The 17,302-nt window shown below is 36.1% G+C and overlaps 1 protein-coding gene and 1 long non-coding RNA gene across 2 annotated transcripts in view; one reads left to right on the top strand and one right to left on the bottom strand.

The window, feature by feature from the left end:
* Positions 1–575: 575 nt before the first annotated feature.
* The window catches only part of LOC127510943 (glutamate receptor ionotropic, kainate 2), a 42,605-nt gene continuing 25,878 nt past the window's right edge, over positions 576–17,302 (bottom strand). Inside the window, exons 7-16 of the mRNA XM_051891125.1 lie at positions 13,403–13,546; positions 11,722–11,829; positions 11,512–11,625; positions 11,083–11,289; positions 9,668–9,891; positions 6,697–6,815; positions 6,223–6,440; positions 4,217–4,442; positions 2,187–2,437; positions 576–2,045 (exon numbers count right to left, since the gene is read on the bottom strand). Coding sequence (XP_051747085.1) covers positions 1,881–2,045; positions 2,187–2,437; positions 4,217–4,442; positions 6,223–6,440; positions 6,697–6,815; positions 9,668–9,891; positions 11,083–11,289; positions 11,512–11,625; positions 11,722–11,829; positions 13,403–13,546 — 1,776 coding nt within the window. The 3' untranslated portion in view covers positions 576–1,880. The remainder of the gene's footprint in view (positions 2,046–2,186; positions 2,438–4,216; positions 4,443–6,222; positions 6,441–6,696; positions 6,816–9,667; positions 9,892–11,082; positions 11,290–11,511; positions 11,626–11,721; positions 11,830–13,402; positions 13,547–17,302) is intronic.
* Positions 1,774–4,222, top strand: LOC127510945 (uncharacterized). The gene is made up of 3 exons (XR_007929790.1): positions 1,774–1,923; positions 2,223–2,487; positions 3,836–4,222. It is a non-coding gene; the product is annotated as an uncharacterized LOC127510945 (long non-coding RNA).

The following is a 17,302-nucleotide window of genomic DNA, read 5'->3' as shown; positions in this document are numbered from 1 at the left end:
CATTAAGTGCACAAACAACATGCTTGAAATATAAAATAAACACCTATGTATTGCATATTAAAAACAAACTGGAAGCAGATATTGGAAGCAAAAAACATATCTCATATAATATAAGCTACGCTAGCAGGCTAATCGGGTAGATGTATGCTATGCTAGTACATAAGCTAACTAAAAAACAGTAAGAACGAGAAATGCTTGATTACACAACCTATAGCTTTAGTTATATATTAGTGTAGGAACCATGTGATTTAAAAGACATTTTAAATTAACGCATTTTAAGCTATATAAATCATAACATGATTTTAATCAGGCACTAAAAATACTACCCGTTAAATCTCAGTTGAGCCAATTAGGATCACTCGGGGTCCTAAAGGAGACCCGATATGCCTGGGGGGACTCGATTTCTGACTACACCGGAAGTAGTAGGTCATCCAGGGACTTTGTGAGTACTGTGAATTCAGACATACTTGTTTTGTCACACACTGTTTTTCGCCTACTAAGTATGCGATTTCGGATGCAGCCCGTGACATACAACTGACGGACATTGTTTCATGGATTTTATTGGTGCCTTCAAGTCATGCTGCAGTGATGAATGCCGTCACAATGATGTATTAAAGCAGGATTTTCTTCGACATCCTTGGTTTAGAGACATAAGATACTTTGAATTGGCTTTAATTAATTTCTTTGTTTACAACGGTTTGCATTTTGTTTTCCAGTTTTAGCCCCTCTCGCTCTTCATTTTGTTGCATTAGTGCTAAAAAGCTTCCTGTATTTGTCAGCAAGAGAAAAATAAAGTAATTGCTTAAAGCATTTATTTCTATCACAAACATCAGATCATAATTAAGACTTGACAATCATTAAATTTACTTCCTTAGAAGACAAATATTTTTACGTAAATAAAATGTAAAACCCAAGGGTCAGCAAACAAAGAACGTTCCCGTTTGGTTATTTTTGTTTTTACCAATTCCTAACATTCATGGAACGTTCTTTCAAGGTTGTATTTTGTATAACAAATGTTCTCAGAACATTGCAGGGAGATTTTTGTGACAAAACTAATAAGAATGCATACAGAACGTTATATAATGGTTACAGGAACATTCCCAGAACGTTTTGGTTATGTTCTCTTAAAGGTTCTAGTTTGTGTGACAAACATTCTAAAAACATCACAGGGAGGTTTTCATGTGACAAAACTAATAAGAACTTTCTCTAATGGTTATTTTTAAGTTTTATAACCAAAAACTAACGTTCCAGGAACGTTCTCAGAACGTTGCAGGAAGGTTTTTTGTGAGACAACCCTACTAAGAACTCATACAGAACGTTATATAATGGTTACAAGAACATTTCTAGAACGTTGTTTTTTTGGTTATGTTCTCTTAAAGGTTCTAGTTTGTGTGACAAATGTTCTAAAAACGTTGCAGGGAGGTTTTTGTGTGACAATAAGAACTTTCTATAATGGTTATTTTTAGTTTTTATAACCATAAACTAACGTTCCGAGAACGTTCTGGGAACCTGTCAGTATCAGGCGCTCTTGAAGGCAGCAATAAAGGCAGCATATGATCATTTCTCTGCAGTGATGTGAGCATCAAAACTGATCCGTTTAAAACATTTACTTAGTTTCACAGCATCCTACGTGTCTTTCACAGAGAAAACAGAGAGAAGCAACATAGAATGAGAACACAACGCATCGCCGAACGTCAGAGAGACGGACGTCTCTGGTGTTTGGGACTCAAGATACAAGCCGATAATCGAATGCTGCTCTGTGAGGGGATGTGGTTCTGAATCGCTCACGTATCCGGATTTCCACAGGAAACATCTTTGTGTCCGTCGTTTGGACGAGAGTTACAGGAGAGTCCCGCAGGATTTCGAGGCTTTAAGTCCGTTCAGGCCATGGTCTCTTTCCCCGGGAGCCTCCTGTCGTTAAAGGTATGCATGTTAATAACCTCCTCTGTTTTGACGATGGCGGGCGGTTGAGGTTTCTGTTTCCGCCGCCGCTGGCATTTCAGAGACACCCTGAGCTCGTCCACCATCGCGCTGCAGAACGAACGCTAGGACAGAGAGAAGATCAACACTTCAAACCTTCTTTTCCGATCAAGCCCATGTTATTGGTTATACTTTTAAAATAATGTGTATTTAAATTTCTGTAACCATGACTTTTATTAATAAATAAAGTAAGTGTTGGCCGATACCTTCTCGATCTGAGCGTTCTGCTTGGATTTGTACAGCACCTCGCCGACGGCCACGAACACGGACAGCACCAGCCCGGCGGCCAGGACGATGAAGATGCCGCCGATGTTCTGCACGCCGAGCGCACTGGCCTCTTTACTCTCCTCCTCCGGACAGCCGTTCCCTCTCCACCACTTCTCCTTCATCATGTGCAGCTTGCCCTCCTCCTGCAGCTGCAGGATGGCGATGGTGATCTTGTCTCGATACGGGGAGCCTGCGGAGGGAGACGGAAGAGGGCTGAAATTCGGCTGGAACTGACCTACTGTGAGTTTAAAACCGTTTGAAGTTTCAGGAAAAATCAGGCTCTGCGTGACAAAACTATTAGAACTTATTCAGAATCTTCTCTAATGGTTATTTATAGTTTTAATAATCAAAAACATTCCGGAGCCAATCCTTAAAAAACATTTTAAAATATGAAATTTAAAGAATTAAATCATTTTTATTCTTTAAAAATGTTATTTTAGTGGTAAAATCTAAATCATCCCTTTTAGTGTTGTGAATGCTGATGAACTATACTCTTTATTAAAGTTATTTTGTTTTATTTTCAGTGAATAATGACTTAAATTTTAGTCTGTACCTAAAAAAAATGTATTTATAACATTTTTTTTGTGTTGTCATGTTCACTACAATTGTCAGTTCTCTTTATTATGTTAAATAAATAAAAAAGTAAAAACACAAATAAAAATAAGCAAATATAAAATATACACAACAAATAAATAAATAAAAAGTAACTAAAATAAATATAAAAAACAAGTACATACACAATTAATTAAATATAATACAGGCAAATAGTCAAATAAATAAATAAAAATAAATAAATATAAAAAAGTAAATACATAAACACATAAATAAATAGATTAATGAATTAATATAAAGTAAATAAATAAATATAAAAACAAATATGCAAATAAATAAATCAAAATTTAAAAATAAGTAACTAAAAAATAAACAAAAAACAAGTATACAATGATTAAATAAATAGAGGTAAATAAATACACAAAATAATAAACACAATAACAATAAATACACAAACAAACACTAATTAAAAAAAAAACAAATAAATAAATATAAAAAACAAGTACATACACAATTCATTAATTAATTAGATATAAAACAGGTAAAACGACAAATAAATAAATAAAAAAAATATAAAAACAAGTAAATACACAAACACATGAATAACTAAATAATTAATTAATATAAAACAAGTAAATACATAAATAAATAAACAAATATAAAAAAACAAATACACAAATAATAAATAAATATTAAAAACAAGTAACTAAAAAATATATAAAACAAGTAATTACAATAAATAAATATTAAAAAGTACACACACAATTAAATAAATAAATAAATGATCAGGTAAATAAATTCACAAAAATAAACACAAAACCAATAAATACACAAACATAAATATAAATAAATAAATAAATAAAATAAGGGCTGAGTCTAAATGATTTTCAGAGCTAATCAACATAATGACACAAATGCTGAACATCCTGTACTTCAGTCCTCATTTCCGTCTCCACGCTTCAAACATCATTACATGAGAAGTATTATTTTATGAAAGCACTGATGTTATTCCAGGAATGTTTATTTTGTCCCGCAGAACGAGCGGCAGTGAGTCAGATGTAAAGCCTCAATCCGCAGCGGGACGCGTCAGATCAAAGCGCGTGAATCTCGAACACCCAGCGCTCGGCTGCCAGACGCCATTCAACGCCTATTAGCCTGCGAACACAGATTCTGGAGCGAGTTTGCGTGTCGTACGAGTCTGAAGCATGTGTGCGCTTAACAGGATTACCCAGATGGGAGTGGGAAGAGGATTTGCACAGATAAAGATGGATAAATATTTCCTTTTCTATTTTCTCCACCCCCACACAACTCCTTACAGATATTAATGTTTATATAAAGCCTCTCATCAAGAGCGCTCAGATCATCTGCTGTCGAACAGGAGAATCATGGGAAATGAAACTAGTTAAGTCTGTTTTACCCATGGGCGTTCCCACGCCGTACGCCTTGGAGTCGATGAGGCCTCCGACCTGCGTGAGGTTACAGTTGCGCTGGGTGACGAACTCGATGGCCGTGGACTCCATCAGGAAGGCGTAATCGGACGTCAGCACTCGATGGATTCCCTCCTCCACGCTCTTCACTATCACTGACTGACGACGGCTGTTCATGAACTCCCACATCTTATCGTACGTGGAGATCTTGGTTTTCTGCAGAAGCAGAGACACAGAGATGAACATTACACTGAAACCGTTAATATTCAGAAATATTATCCATAATGATGCTATTGTCTTCTGTAGAGCTGCTGAAGTTCATAATGAATTTTACAACATTGACACTGATATTCAACTCAAATTAATCAAAATGTAACTGAATTGAATCAGCATTGAACTGAATTGAGCTGAATGACTCTTTTTGTTTGGTAGAGCTGCTTTAAAGCTAAATTAAATGTTTCATAATTGATAAATTTTGCAACATTATTACTGTTATTGAACTAAATTGAATCAGCATTGAACTTAATTGAGTTGAATAATGAACTATTGTCTTTCTGAATAAAAACCAAACTGAATTGAGTTGAATAATGACAATAGTGTCTTCTGTAGAGCTGCTTTACACCTGAAACTGAATTTTTCATAATTGATGAATTTTGCAAAATTGACTCTATTCAACTCAAATGAATAAAAATTTAACTGAATTGAATCAGCTTTGAACTAAATTGAGCTGAATGACAATATGCTTTATAGATGAATTGAATGTTTCATAGTTGATAAATTTTGCAACATTAAAACTGTTATTGAACTAAATTGAATAAAAACTTCAATGAATTTTGTTGAATAATGAACTATTGTCTTCTGAATAAAAACCAAACTGAATTGAGTTGAATAATGAAATTGAATTTGTTTAATAATTGATGAATTTTACATATTGAAATGAATTGAGCTGAATGACTCTTTTTGTTTTGTGGAGCTGCTTTATAGCTGAATTGAATTTTTCATAATTGACGAAATTTGCAACAAACACTGTTATTGAAATAAATTGATTAAAAATTGCAATGAATTAAGTTGAATTCTAACACTATTTCCTTTTGTAGAGCTGCTTTACACCTGAAACTGAATTTGTTTTATAATTGATGAATTTTACAACATTGACACTGATATTCAACTCAAATTAATCAAAATTTAACTGAATTGAATCAGCATTGAACTGAATTGAGCTGAATGACTCTTTTTGTTTTGTAGAGCTGCTTTAAAGCTGAATTAAATGTTTCATAATTGATAAATTTTGCAACATTATTACTGTTATTGAACTAAATTGAATCAACATTGAACAGAACTGTGTTGAATAATTACACTTGTCTTCTGTAGAAATGCTTTACACTGGAAATTGAATTTGTTTCATAATTGAATAATTTTGCAACATTGACACTGATATTCAAGTTCAAATTAATCAAATTTAACCAAATTGTATCAAATTTTTTCATAATTGATTAATTTTGCAAAATGAACACTGTTATTTAAATGAATTGAATAAAAATTGAACTGAATTGAGTTGAATAATGACATTGTCTTCTGTAGAGATGCTTTACACTGGAAATTTAATTTAATAATTGATGAATTTTACAACATTGACACTGATATTCAAGTTCAAATTAATCAAAATTTAACTGAACTGAATCAACATTGAACTGAATTGAGCTGAATGACTCTTTTTGTTCTGTAGAGCTGCTTTATAGCTGAATTGAATTTGATTCATAATTGATGAATTTTGCAACATTGACACTAATATTCATCTGAAATTAATCAAAATTGAATTAACATTGAACTGAATTGAGTTGAGTTGTAGAGCTGCTTTACACCTGAAATTGAATTTGTTTCATAATTGATGAATTTTGCAACATTATAACATTATTTTCCTGTTTAAAGCTGCTCTGAAACACTCTGTACTGTATGAAGCGCTACAGAAATCAATGTGAATCTCCACCTGCAGTACCTTAAAGAAAGTCATGGTGGCGCCGTCCTCCACCAAGCCATAGAGGATCTTGGTTTGCTTGGCCAGATCATCCGCCGAGTCGATGGGCGACTCCATGCGCTCCACAGTCAGGAAGGCGGCCAGGTTTGCGGTGTAGGAGGAAATGATGATGAGCGTGAAAAACCACCAGATTCCTCCGACGATCCTGGTGGACAGAGCCTTCGGCATGAGCTCCGACCCTGACGAGAGAACAAACGTTTTTTGTCAAAATATTTTCTTCCCTTGGGATTTTAAGTTCATATTTCAATAATTTGAAACACATTCACATGTTCTCTGATGACGGGTAATGGTCACATGACATGCATGTAAACAGATCAAATATAAGCTGGAACAGTGGTTTGTTCAGAGAACATGATTATTTCATTAAGCTCTGGTGTGCAGTGAGCAGTAGCAGCTCTGCTCCAGCAGGAGGCGCTGTGGCGCTGAGGGACTCACCTTGCCGCATGAGCGCTCCGACACCAAACCAGAAGCTGTTGAGCAGCGTGAAGTTATTCTCCACCACGTCTGAGTCGGGGTTGCAGGGGTGAGGGTTATACCACTCGTACGGACTGAACCTGAGTGTACAAACTGAAGTATTTACTGTCACAGCACACACACAACCTCATATCAACACACACACACCAAACATTAAGACACTACAGTGTTTTATTCATATCTGTATTTTGTCTTTTGACAGTATTTTCTGATTTATATCCAAAATCCTCTTTGTAAAAACCTTTAAATATGAATAATTAAGACACCTGTAGAGTCTTGCCTGAAAGACAGATGATTGATTGTGCAGCATTTGTGGCACATTTTCATCTTTGTCACCAGCTGAACACTAAAACTAACATATTCTGGACAGATATCAGCTGATTAATAGCCACAAAAACCTCACAGAGCAGAACGACAGTAATAGTTTATTTTCTGATCTACTGACGCTGTTTTTTGTCAATCATGCACTGATCTGAAACATGTTTCTTTCTGTATGTCTTTGTGTGTGAGTGTGTGTTTTACTGTGTGTTGTAGTGTGTGTGTATGTGAGACTACATGTAGTGTGTGTGTGTGTGTGTGTGACTGAGTGTGTGTGAGAGTGTGTGTTTGTTGTAGTGTGTGTGTATGTGTGTGATTGAGTGTGTGTGAGAGTGTGTGTTTGTTGTAGTGTGTGTGTGTGAGTCTGCATGTAGTGTGTGTGTGTGAATGTCAGCATGTGGTGTGTGTTGTAGCGTGTGTGCGCATGTGGTGTGTGTGTTTTTGTTGTAGTGTATGTGTGTGTGTCTGCATGTGGTGTGTGTTGTAGTGTGTGTGTGTGTGTGTGTTTGTTGTAGTGTGTGTGTGAGAGTTTTTGTTGTAGTGTATGTGTGTGTCTTCATGTGGTGTGTGTTGTAGTGTGTGTGTGTGTGTGTGTGTGAGTGTCTGCATATGGTGTGTGTGTGAGTGTGTGTTGTAGTGTGTGTGTCTGCATATGGTGTGTGTGTGTGTGTGTGTGTGTGTGTGTGTGAGTGAGTGAGTGTGTTTGTTGTAGTGTGTGTGTATGTGTGTGAGTGAGTGTGTGTGTGTGTGTGTGATAGTTCTGGCAGGTAAGGTCACAGCAGAACTATCATCACACAAGTGCTCAGAGTGTTCAGAATAATAAAACAGCCTGTGTGTGTGTGTGTGTGTATGAGTGTTTATGTATGACTGTGTGTGTGTGTGTGTGTGTGTGTGTGTGTGAACAGTGAGTGGTAAAGACAGTGTTCAGGTTCATGTATTTATTAATGTAAGAATATTAACTGTTAATAATGTTGTGGTGCATTTATTATATTGATATTTTATATATTTTTTCCATTTTTCAGTGACGCCATGAAAGAACCACTGATTCCTCAAATAACCTTTTTAACTTAAAGCAACATTAAAGTTCTGAATGATTTAAAACAAAGTTATGACATGAAATAATTATTGTGGATTTTTTCTATGTGACTCTTCATACACACACACAGATCCTGTCCGTCCCGACGGCGTGTGTGTGTGTGTGAAGCTTCAGAACGTCTGTATGTGTGTTTGGGATCTGGAGAAACTCTTGTGTGTGTTTAGAGGTGAATTGGGGCTTTTCTAATCAATACAGCAGTTGAAAACGTCAATATTACAATTACAGAGCTGAGCGGAAACTCAATGACTTCCAGTTCAACAACACAAATAAAGCTGAAATCATCAGGCCACAGGAGGAAACTTACCCAGAATGCCTCACAAACACACTGTGCATATTCCAAACTAACTTAGGTGACAGTCGTGGCTTTTCTTTCGTATCGTCTCACCAGTAACATTAAACATCGACGCCGAGCGTAAAAACCTGCGGGGCGTTTCAAACGACATCAGCGTCCCAGAGGTCTTTAGATCAGCGCTCGATCGCCGGCGATCAGGAAACTGATTTCATTAGTGTCACGAGACCGCTGTGAGATGTGGCCATAAACGCTGAGAGAGATATTACAGCGAGAGAGATGCTTATGAGAGAGGATGAAGGTGGAAAGTAAGTGAGCAAGTGATTATAGGATATCCAGAGGGTTTAACAGAACATCAACGACAGAGACACGAGGAGCTGACGCTCAGTCACAGGAAACGCTGCCGTTCGTGTCTCCGGTACAGAGAATAAACACGATTCTGAACGTCATCTCATTATTTCACTCTGGATTAAAGTAAAGTTTATTGTCTTCCTCAGAACATCAACCAGTTTACATGAGCAGAGTGACAACTTGCTTGTACTGTAATTAAACATCATGCCTCTCTAAATGTATATATATATATATAGAAAATGCAGAATTTGTGTTATTTTTATATATTTTGTTATTTTTCATGCCATTAAATATAATAATTGGCTGGAAATAATGTGGTGAGATGCAATTTTATATATATTTTATATTTATTTTAATTTTCTTGGCAGTAAATATAAAAATATTGGCTGTAAATAATGTGTTGTGGTGCAATTATATTGGTATTTTATATTTATTTTATGTTTCTTGGCACTAAAAACAATTACATTGGCTGTAAATAAATAAATAAATAAATAAATAAATATTTTTTCCTTGACACTAAATATAGCAATATTGGCTGTAATTAATGTGGTGTGATGCATTTATATTTATGTTTTATATTTATTTTATTTTTTTTGTCACTAAAAACAGCAACTTTGGCTGTAAATAAATTACTATACATATATATATATATATATATATATATATATATATTATGCTTGCCACTAAATATAACAATATTGGTTGTAAATAATGTGGTGTGATGCAATAATATTTCGCAAGTTAGGCTAAAGAAATCTCATGTTTTTATTAAACTGCAGAGAATTTGAGACACAAACAGCCCCGTTTCCTGAGAGTGAGGATGAATGAGGATGGAAACAGACGTGTGGTCAAACACTGACGCGAGGGTCACATGTTACCTGGCTATGACAAACAGCACACAACTGACACCCAAGCAAGCCAGTAGAATATACATCCAGATATCAGGGGACAGAGGGTTGAGGAAGGAGAAGACGCCGGGGTTGGTGCCGTTGGGTTTGCGGTACAGGATGCTGATGCCCAGGGTCATGAAGGGTTTGGAGAAGTCAATCACCTTCTCTCGGACGTACGTGATGGTCAGCGGCGCCACGGCCAGGTCTGCTTTCTGTCAATCACCAACACAACAGACCAATGACGTCCTGCTTTGAACAGTTAACAGTGTTTAAAACACACCCAAACACTTTTTTAGCAAGAAAATCCTTTCCTGGTCAAAATGGCAAGAACACAAGACAAGGGTCAGACTGAGAGAGTCAGCACAGGTTTCAAATGTGGATTATGAACGTAAAGGCCAGCGAATTTAAAATCAGTGCGCGGGATCAAACCGAACGTGTCGCGCGGCTTGCGGCGCTGGAGAATCTGATCATTAATTCATGTTGAGCATGTCCCTCGCTCGCCGTCAGCTCCGGTTCTTACACACGAACAAGCTCAGACTACAGCGTCCGTTAATAAGACCTCCGGAGACACGCGGGCGGCGCTCCCAGAATCTCCAGACGGATCTCGGCTTCTTTTCCAAGCAAAATAGCTTCAGAGTTTCTCTCACACTAGTGACATGTTGTTTCTCATATGACTGCGATGACAAGCGCTCACTGTTATTAACTAAAACTTTAGTGTAAAAACTTTAGTGTTCATTGAAATAAAACTGAAATAAGATTTATTAAAAAAAAATGTAAAAATAAAATTATTTAAAATTTAAAAATACTTCTGAGAAAGCAATTCATGCTTATAAATATTAGATGAAAAACTTAAACTAAATTAAAAAATTTGAAATAAAGTGAACTGAAGCACTAAAATTACTAACTGGAAATTAATAAAAACTAACTTAAAAAAAAATAAATTAATTAAACCTAAATAGAAATATTTAAAAATAATAATAATAATAATTTGTTAATTAAAATAAGGCTACAACTAAAATAAATGTTAATTAAACCTAAATATAAAATATTTAAAGAAAAAAAAAGTAATAATGACAAAAACAATTAATTTTGTTAATTAAAATAAAGCTTAAATAATATATAATATAGAAATATTAGATGAAAAACTTAAAATAAATGAGTTGGCAACTGAAGGACTAAAATTAATTAACAGGAAATAAATAAAAACTAAAACTAAAATAAATACAAATTAAACCTAAATATAAGTATTATATTTTATTATTTTTACTAATAATAAAAATGACAAAAACACAACAAAACTACTGAAAAAATGTATTTAAAATTTAAATGATAACTGAAAATCTAAAAATAAAAGCAAATTCAGAATATTAATAAAAACTGTAATATATAACAGTTTTACTCACGTGATCCATGAGCTCGCGGATCATGCCGTTCCACTGGCCGGTGCTCTCCTCGAACGCCCCGTATTTCCCGTCCTCCACTAACCGGATCTCGTAGCGGAAGCCCAAGATTCCCGAAAGCTCCCGAAGCAGATCCACACAGAATCCCTCGAAGCGGTCGTTTCCGTACAGGGGTTTATCCGACTTCTTAAACATGACGTACGGCTCCTCCTGAACACACAGACGGAAGAAGCAAAACATCATCGTGTTTATTAGTTTGTGGATTTTTTCAAAATGAGTTAAAAATCAAAGCAGAAAAATATTAGATCATCCAAAAGGGTCATTTTTAGTTTAACTGCAAATTTTTCATGCTCAAACAGCAACATTACACACTAAAGATGAAAGATGAACATGGAAAAAAGAGTAGGTGTGTGTGTGTGTGTGTGTGTTTACCAGTATGGTGGACACACGCAGTGATTTGTTGGACAGCGAGTCTGTGATGTTGGTGTTTTTACTCTTGTGATTCTCTGTCATGTTCAGTCCACGCGGAGGATCCCACGTCCCGATCTGTGCAAGAAACACACACACACACACACACATGCATGAATGAACTCATATACACTTAGTCGTGCATGAAGTACACACACACACACACACACACACCTTCTCGAGTCCGTTCTCTTTGAGACTGATCACGTCCAGGTCAAAGTCTGTCCTCAAGCCGTTGGTTTTGTTGAAGAGGATTCGCCCCGTCAGTCCGTCCCATGATGCCTGAGGAGACAAACACACACCACACAGGCTTTAACACATTTACACACACACACACACACGTTCACAAGCATCAGAGATGTCGAGGGTTTACTGACGCAATCCACAGCAGAAGATTCTCATCTGAAATGATTAAACATGAACTGCAAACACATTATTCCACTGAAGAGCCTGAAGAGAATCAAATTATCCAGATTCATCAGGGAGTTTTGTGGCTTTTATTCTGTAGCTGTGAGATCATTTCTGTTCCAGTGTTCCCAAAAAGATGACAAAATATACTTTTAGCACATGTGTGCATTTAAAATTACTCTCTCTGTTTTGTCAAGCTGTGTATCTAAACGCTTTTTTTTTTTTTAAAGGTAATTTTTTGCCGTGTCATTTAATATTTTTTTTACTTTCAACAGGAAATACAACAATACAGGAAAGAAAACTTCAGTTGTAAAACTAATAAATAAATGATAAATATTATCTTAATTAATATAACATTAATTAATTAATATTCCTTAATAATATTTTTTAAAAGCTAATTTATAAATTAAACTCATTAAATATATATATATAATATTAATTAATAATATTTTAAAAATACATTAATAAATTATATATATAATATTAATTAATAATATTTTAAAAACACAATAAATTAAACTCAAATTACTATTAAATTAAACTAATTAAATATATATATATATATACACACACACACACACACACTGTATATATAATATTAATTAATAACAATAAAAACATTAATAAATTAAACTCATTAAATAAATCTAAATCTATATATGAATATATATACACACACATTTTATTTCAATTTTAATATTATTTTAGAAATTAATTAATAAATTAAACTCATTAAATAAATTATTGAACATTTCAGATTAATCATTTTACTGTCATATGTCATATAACTGGATAATTCAATTAATAATTAAATATTAAGTCAAATTACAAATAATTTAAAATTAATAGTTTTATCATGAATTTACCTCATTTTTTCTATTTATATCTTTAGATATAAATGTGAGATGCATCTGGAGTGTATCTGAATAATTTTAGGTTTTTTATTTTTTATAATTCGGTCAATAAGTTAAGGTGAAATTTCACTCTTTCTGTGTGAATCTTATTGTTTTATTGGCGTGTGTATTTCTCGGGCCTGTGAGTGAAACGAGTCTCTGTTTCTGTGAACGACGCATTGTTCTTCACTTCAAAGACAGAGAGAAGACTGCAGGTACGACGTGTCATTTTCACAAATTACCAGCGATGAGACCAAAGATCTGAGGAGAGACACACAAAACACTCTCTGAATCTGAACATGATTGAGCCGAACAAACACCTCGATATCAACATACAAACAAACACACCTGCAGTGATTTCTGTCTGAGATAATGACACACACGACTGCAAACACACACTCTTCCCGCTGACACTGACTGAACTGAGACATGTGCATGAAGATTCACACAAACACTCCACTTTAATTAGATCTAAACTCATAATTTCAGCTCTCTTTGAAATAACACAGATGTTTGTAACAGTGTCAGTTCCTGATATGTGTGCATGTTTGTACCTCTTTGATGAGGCTGATGAATCGTCCTCCGAAGCGCCAGGGTTTGTGTCTGTTGCACTGCAGTGAGCTGACGGTGATCTGCGGCGACTGCTGGACGGCCACAGCGACCACATGAACCGCGTCGTACATGAGAGCGGCGTCCGTCTGAAACACACACACACACTCTAACATCTGATCACAGACAGAGAGTCTCAGTCCTTCAGTCTCTTCATTCGCTGTGTTTGTATCTGTGGTTTTCTGTCCTTGAGCTCAAACAGACGCATCATTAATCATAGACCAGCTGTGATTGTGTCTGTACCTGAGCACCTGTTGTACACAGACATCTGATGGCCTGATCTCATACATCTCATCGCAACAATGTTTTTGCCAACTTTTGGGTAAAAAAAGCAGTTCTTGATTGTTCAGAATGATATCTGTCGATACCGATAGCCAATTATTCAGAATTATATCTGCCAATACGATAGCCGATTATTTAGAATGATATCTGCCGATTCGATAGCCGATTATTCGGAATGATATCTGCCGATACCGACAGCCGATTATTCATAATGATATCTGCCGATACCGACAGCCGATTATTCAGAATGATATCTGCCGATACGATAGCCGATTATTCAGAATGATATCTGCCGATACCGACAGCCGATTATTCAGAATGATATCTGCCGATACGATAGCCAATTATTCAGAATGATATCTGCCAATACGATAGCCGATTATTTAGAATGATATCTGCCGATACCAACAGCCGATTATTCAGAATGATATCTGCCAATACGATAGCCAATTATTCAGAATTATATCTGCCAATACGATAGCCGATTATTTAGAATGATATCTGCCAATACGATAGCCGATTATTTAGAATGATATCTGCCGATACCAACAGCTGATTATTCAGAATGATATCTGCCAATACGATAGCCGATTATTCAGAATGATATCTGCCAATACGATAGCCGATTATTTAGAATGATATCTGCCGATACCGACAGCCGATTATTCAGAATGATATCTGCCGATACGATAGCCAATTATTCAGAATGATATTTGCCAATACCGACAGCCGATTATTCAGAATGATATCTGCCGATACGATAGCCGATTATTCAGAATGATATCTGCTGATACCGACAGCCGATTATTCAGAATGATATCTGCCGATACCGACAGCCGATTATTCAGAATGATATTTGCCAATACGATAGCCGATTATTCAGAATGATATCTGCCGATACCGACAGCCAATTATTCAGAATGATATCTGCCAATACGATAGCCGATTATTCAGAATGATATCTGCCGATACCGACAGCCGATTATTCAGAATGATATCTGCCGATACGATAGCCAATTATTCAGAATGATATTTGCCAATACCGACAGCCGATTATTCAGAATGATATCTGCCGATACGATAGCCGATTATTCAGAATGATATCTGCTGATACCGACAGCCGATTATTCAGAATGATATCTGCCGATACCGACAGCCGATTATTCAGAATGATATCTGCTGATAAGATAGCGATTATTCAGAATGATATCTGCCGATACCGACAGCCGATTATTCAGAATGATATCTGCCGATACCGACAGCCGATTATTCAGAATGATATCTGCCGATACGATAGCCGATTATTCAGAATGATATTTGCCGATACTGACAGCCGATTATTCAGAATGATATCTGCCGATACGATAGCCGATTATTCAGAATGATATTTGCCGATACTGACAGCCGATTATTCAGAATGATATCTGCCGATACCGACAGCCGATTATTCAGAATGATATCTGCTGATAAGATAGCGATTATTCAGAATGATATCTGCCGATACCGACAGCCGATTATTCAGAATGATATCTGCCGATACCGACAGCCGATTATTCAGAATGATATCTGCCGATACGATAGCCGATTATTCAGAATGATATTTGCCGATACCGACAGCCGATTATTCAGAATGATATCTGCCGATACGATAGCCAATTATTCAGAATGATATCTGCCGATACCGACAGCCGATTATTCAGAATGATATCTGCCGATACCAACAGCCGATTATTCAGAATGATATCTGCCGATACGATAGCCAATTATTCAGAATGATATTTGCCAATACCGACAGCCAATTATTCAGAATGATATCTGCCGATACGATAGCCGATTATTCAGAATGATATCTGCTGATACCGACAGCCGATTATTCAGAATGATATCTGCCGATACCGACAGCCGATTATTCAGAATGATATCTGCTGATAAGATAGCCGATTATTCAGAATGATATCTGCCGATACCGACAGCCGATTATTCAGAATGATATCTGCCGATACCGACAGCCGATTATTCAGAATGATATCTGCCGATACGATAGCCGATTATTCAGAATGATATTTGCCGATACTGACAGCCGATTATTCAGAATGATATCTGCCGATACGATAGCCAATTATTCAGAATGATATCTGCCGATACGATAGCCAATTATTCAGAATGATATCTGCCGATACCGACAGCCGATTATTCAGAATGATATTTGCCAATACCGACAGCCAATTATTCAGAATGATATCTGCCAATACGATAGCCGATTATTTAGAATGATATCTGCCGATACCGACAGCCGATTATTCAGAATGATATCTGCCGATACCAACAGCCGATTATTCAGAATGATATCTGCCGATACGATAGCCAATTATTCAGAATGATATTTGCCAATACCGACAGCCGATTATTCAGAATGATATCTGCCGATACGATAGCCGATTATTCAGAATGATATCTGCTGATACCGACAGCCGATTATTCAGAATGATATCTGCCGATACGATAGCCGATTATTCAGAATGATATCTGCCGATACAGACAGCCGATTATTCAGAATGATATTTGCCGATACTGACAGCCGATTATTCAGAATGATATCTGCCGATACGATAGCCGATTATTCAGAATGATATCTGCTGATACCGACAGCCGATTATTCAGAATGATATCTGCTGATACGATAGCCGATTATTCAGAATGATATCTGCCGATACCAATAGCCGATTATTCAGAATGATATCTGCTGATACGATAGCCGATTATTCAGAATGATATCTGCCGATATGATAGACGATTATTCAGAATGATATCAGCTGATACCGATAGCCGATTATTCAGAATGATATCTGCCAATACGATAGACGATTATTCAGAATGATATCTGCCGATACGATAGACGATTATTCAGAATGATATCTGCTGATACTGACAGCCGATTATTCAGAATGATATCTGCCGATACGATAGCCGATTATTCAGAATGATATCTGCTGATACGATAGCCAATTATTCAGAATGATATCTGCCGATACGATAGACGATTATTCAGAATGATATTTGCCGATACTGACAGCCGATTATTCAGAATGATATCTGCCGATACGATAGCCGATTATTCAGAATGATATCTGCTGATACCGACAGCCGATTATTCAGAATGATATCTGCTGATACGATAGCCGATTATTCAGAATGATATCTGCCGATACCAATAGCCGATTATTCAGAATGATATCTGCTGATACCAATAGCCGATTATTCAGAATGATATCTGCCGATATGATAGACGATTATTCAGAATGATATCAGCTGATACCGATAGCCGATTATTCAGAATGATATCTGCCAATACGATAGCCGATTATTCAGAATGATATCTGCCGATACGATAGACGATTATTCAGAATGATATCTGCCAATACGATAGCCGATTATTCAGAATGATATCTGCCGATACGATAGACGATTATTCAGAATGATATCTGCTGATACTGACAGCCGATTATTCAGAATGATATCTGCCGATACGATAGCCGATTATTCAGAATGATATCTGCTGATAC

The sequence above is a fragment of the Ctenopharyngodon idella genome, chromosome 4, assembly GCF_019924925.1.
Source record: "Ctenopharyngodon idella isolate HZGC_01 chromosome 4, HZGC01, whole genome shotgun sequence".
NCBI lineage: Eukaryota > Metazoa > Chordata > Actinopteri > Cypriniformes > Xenocyprididae > Ctenopharyngodon > Ctenopharyngodon idella.
This window is presented reverse-complemented; position numbering and strand designations above follow the sequence as displayed.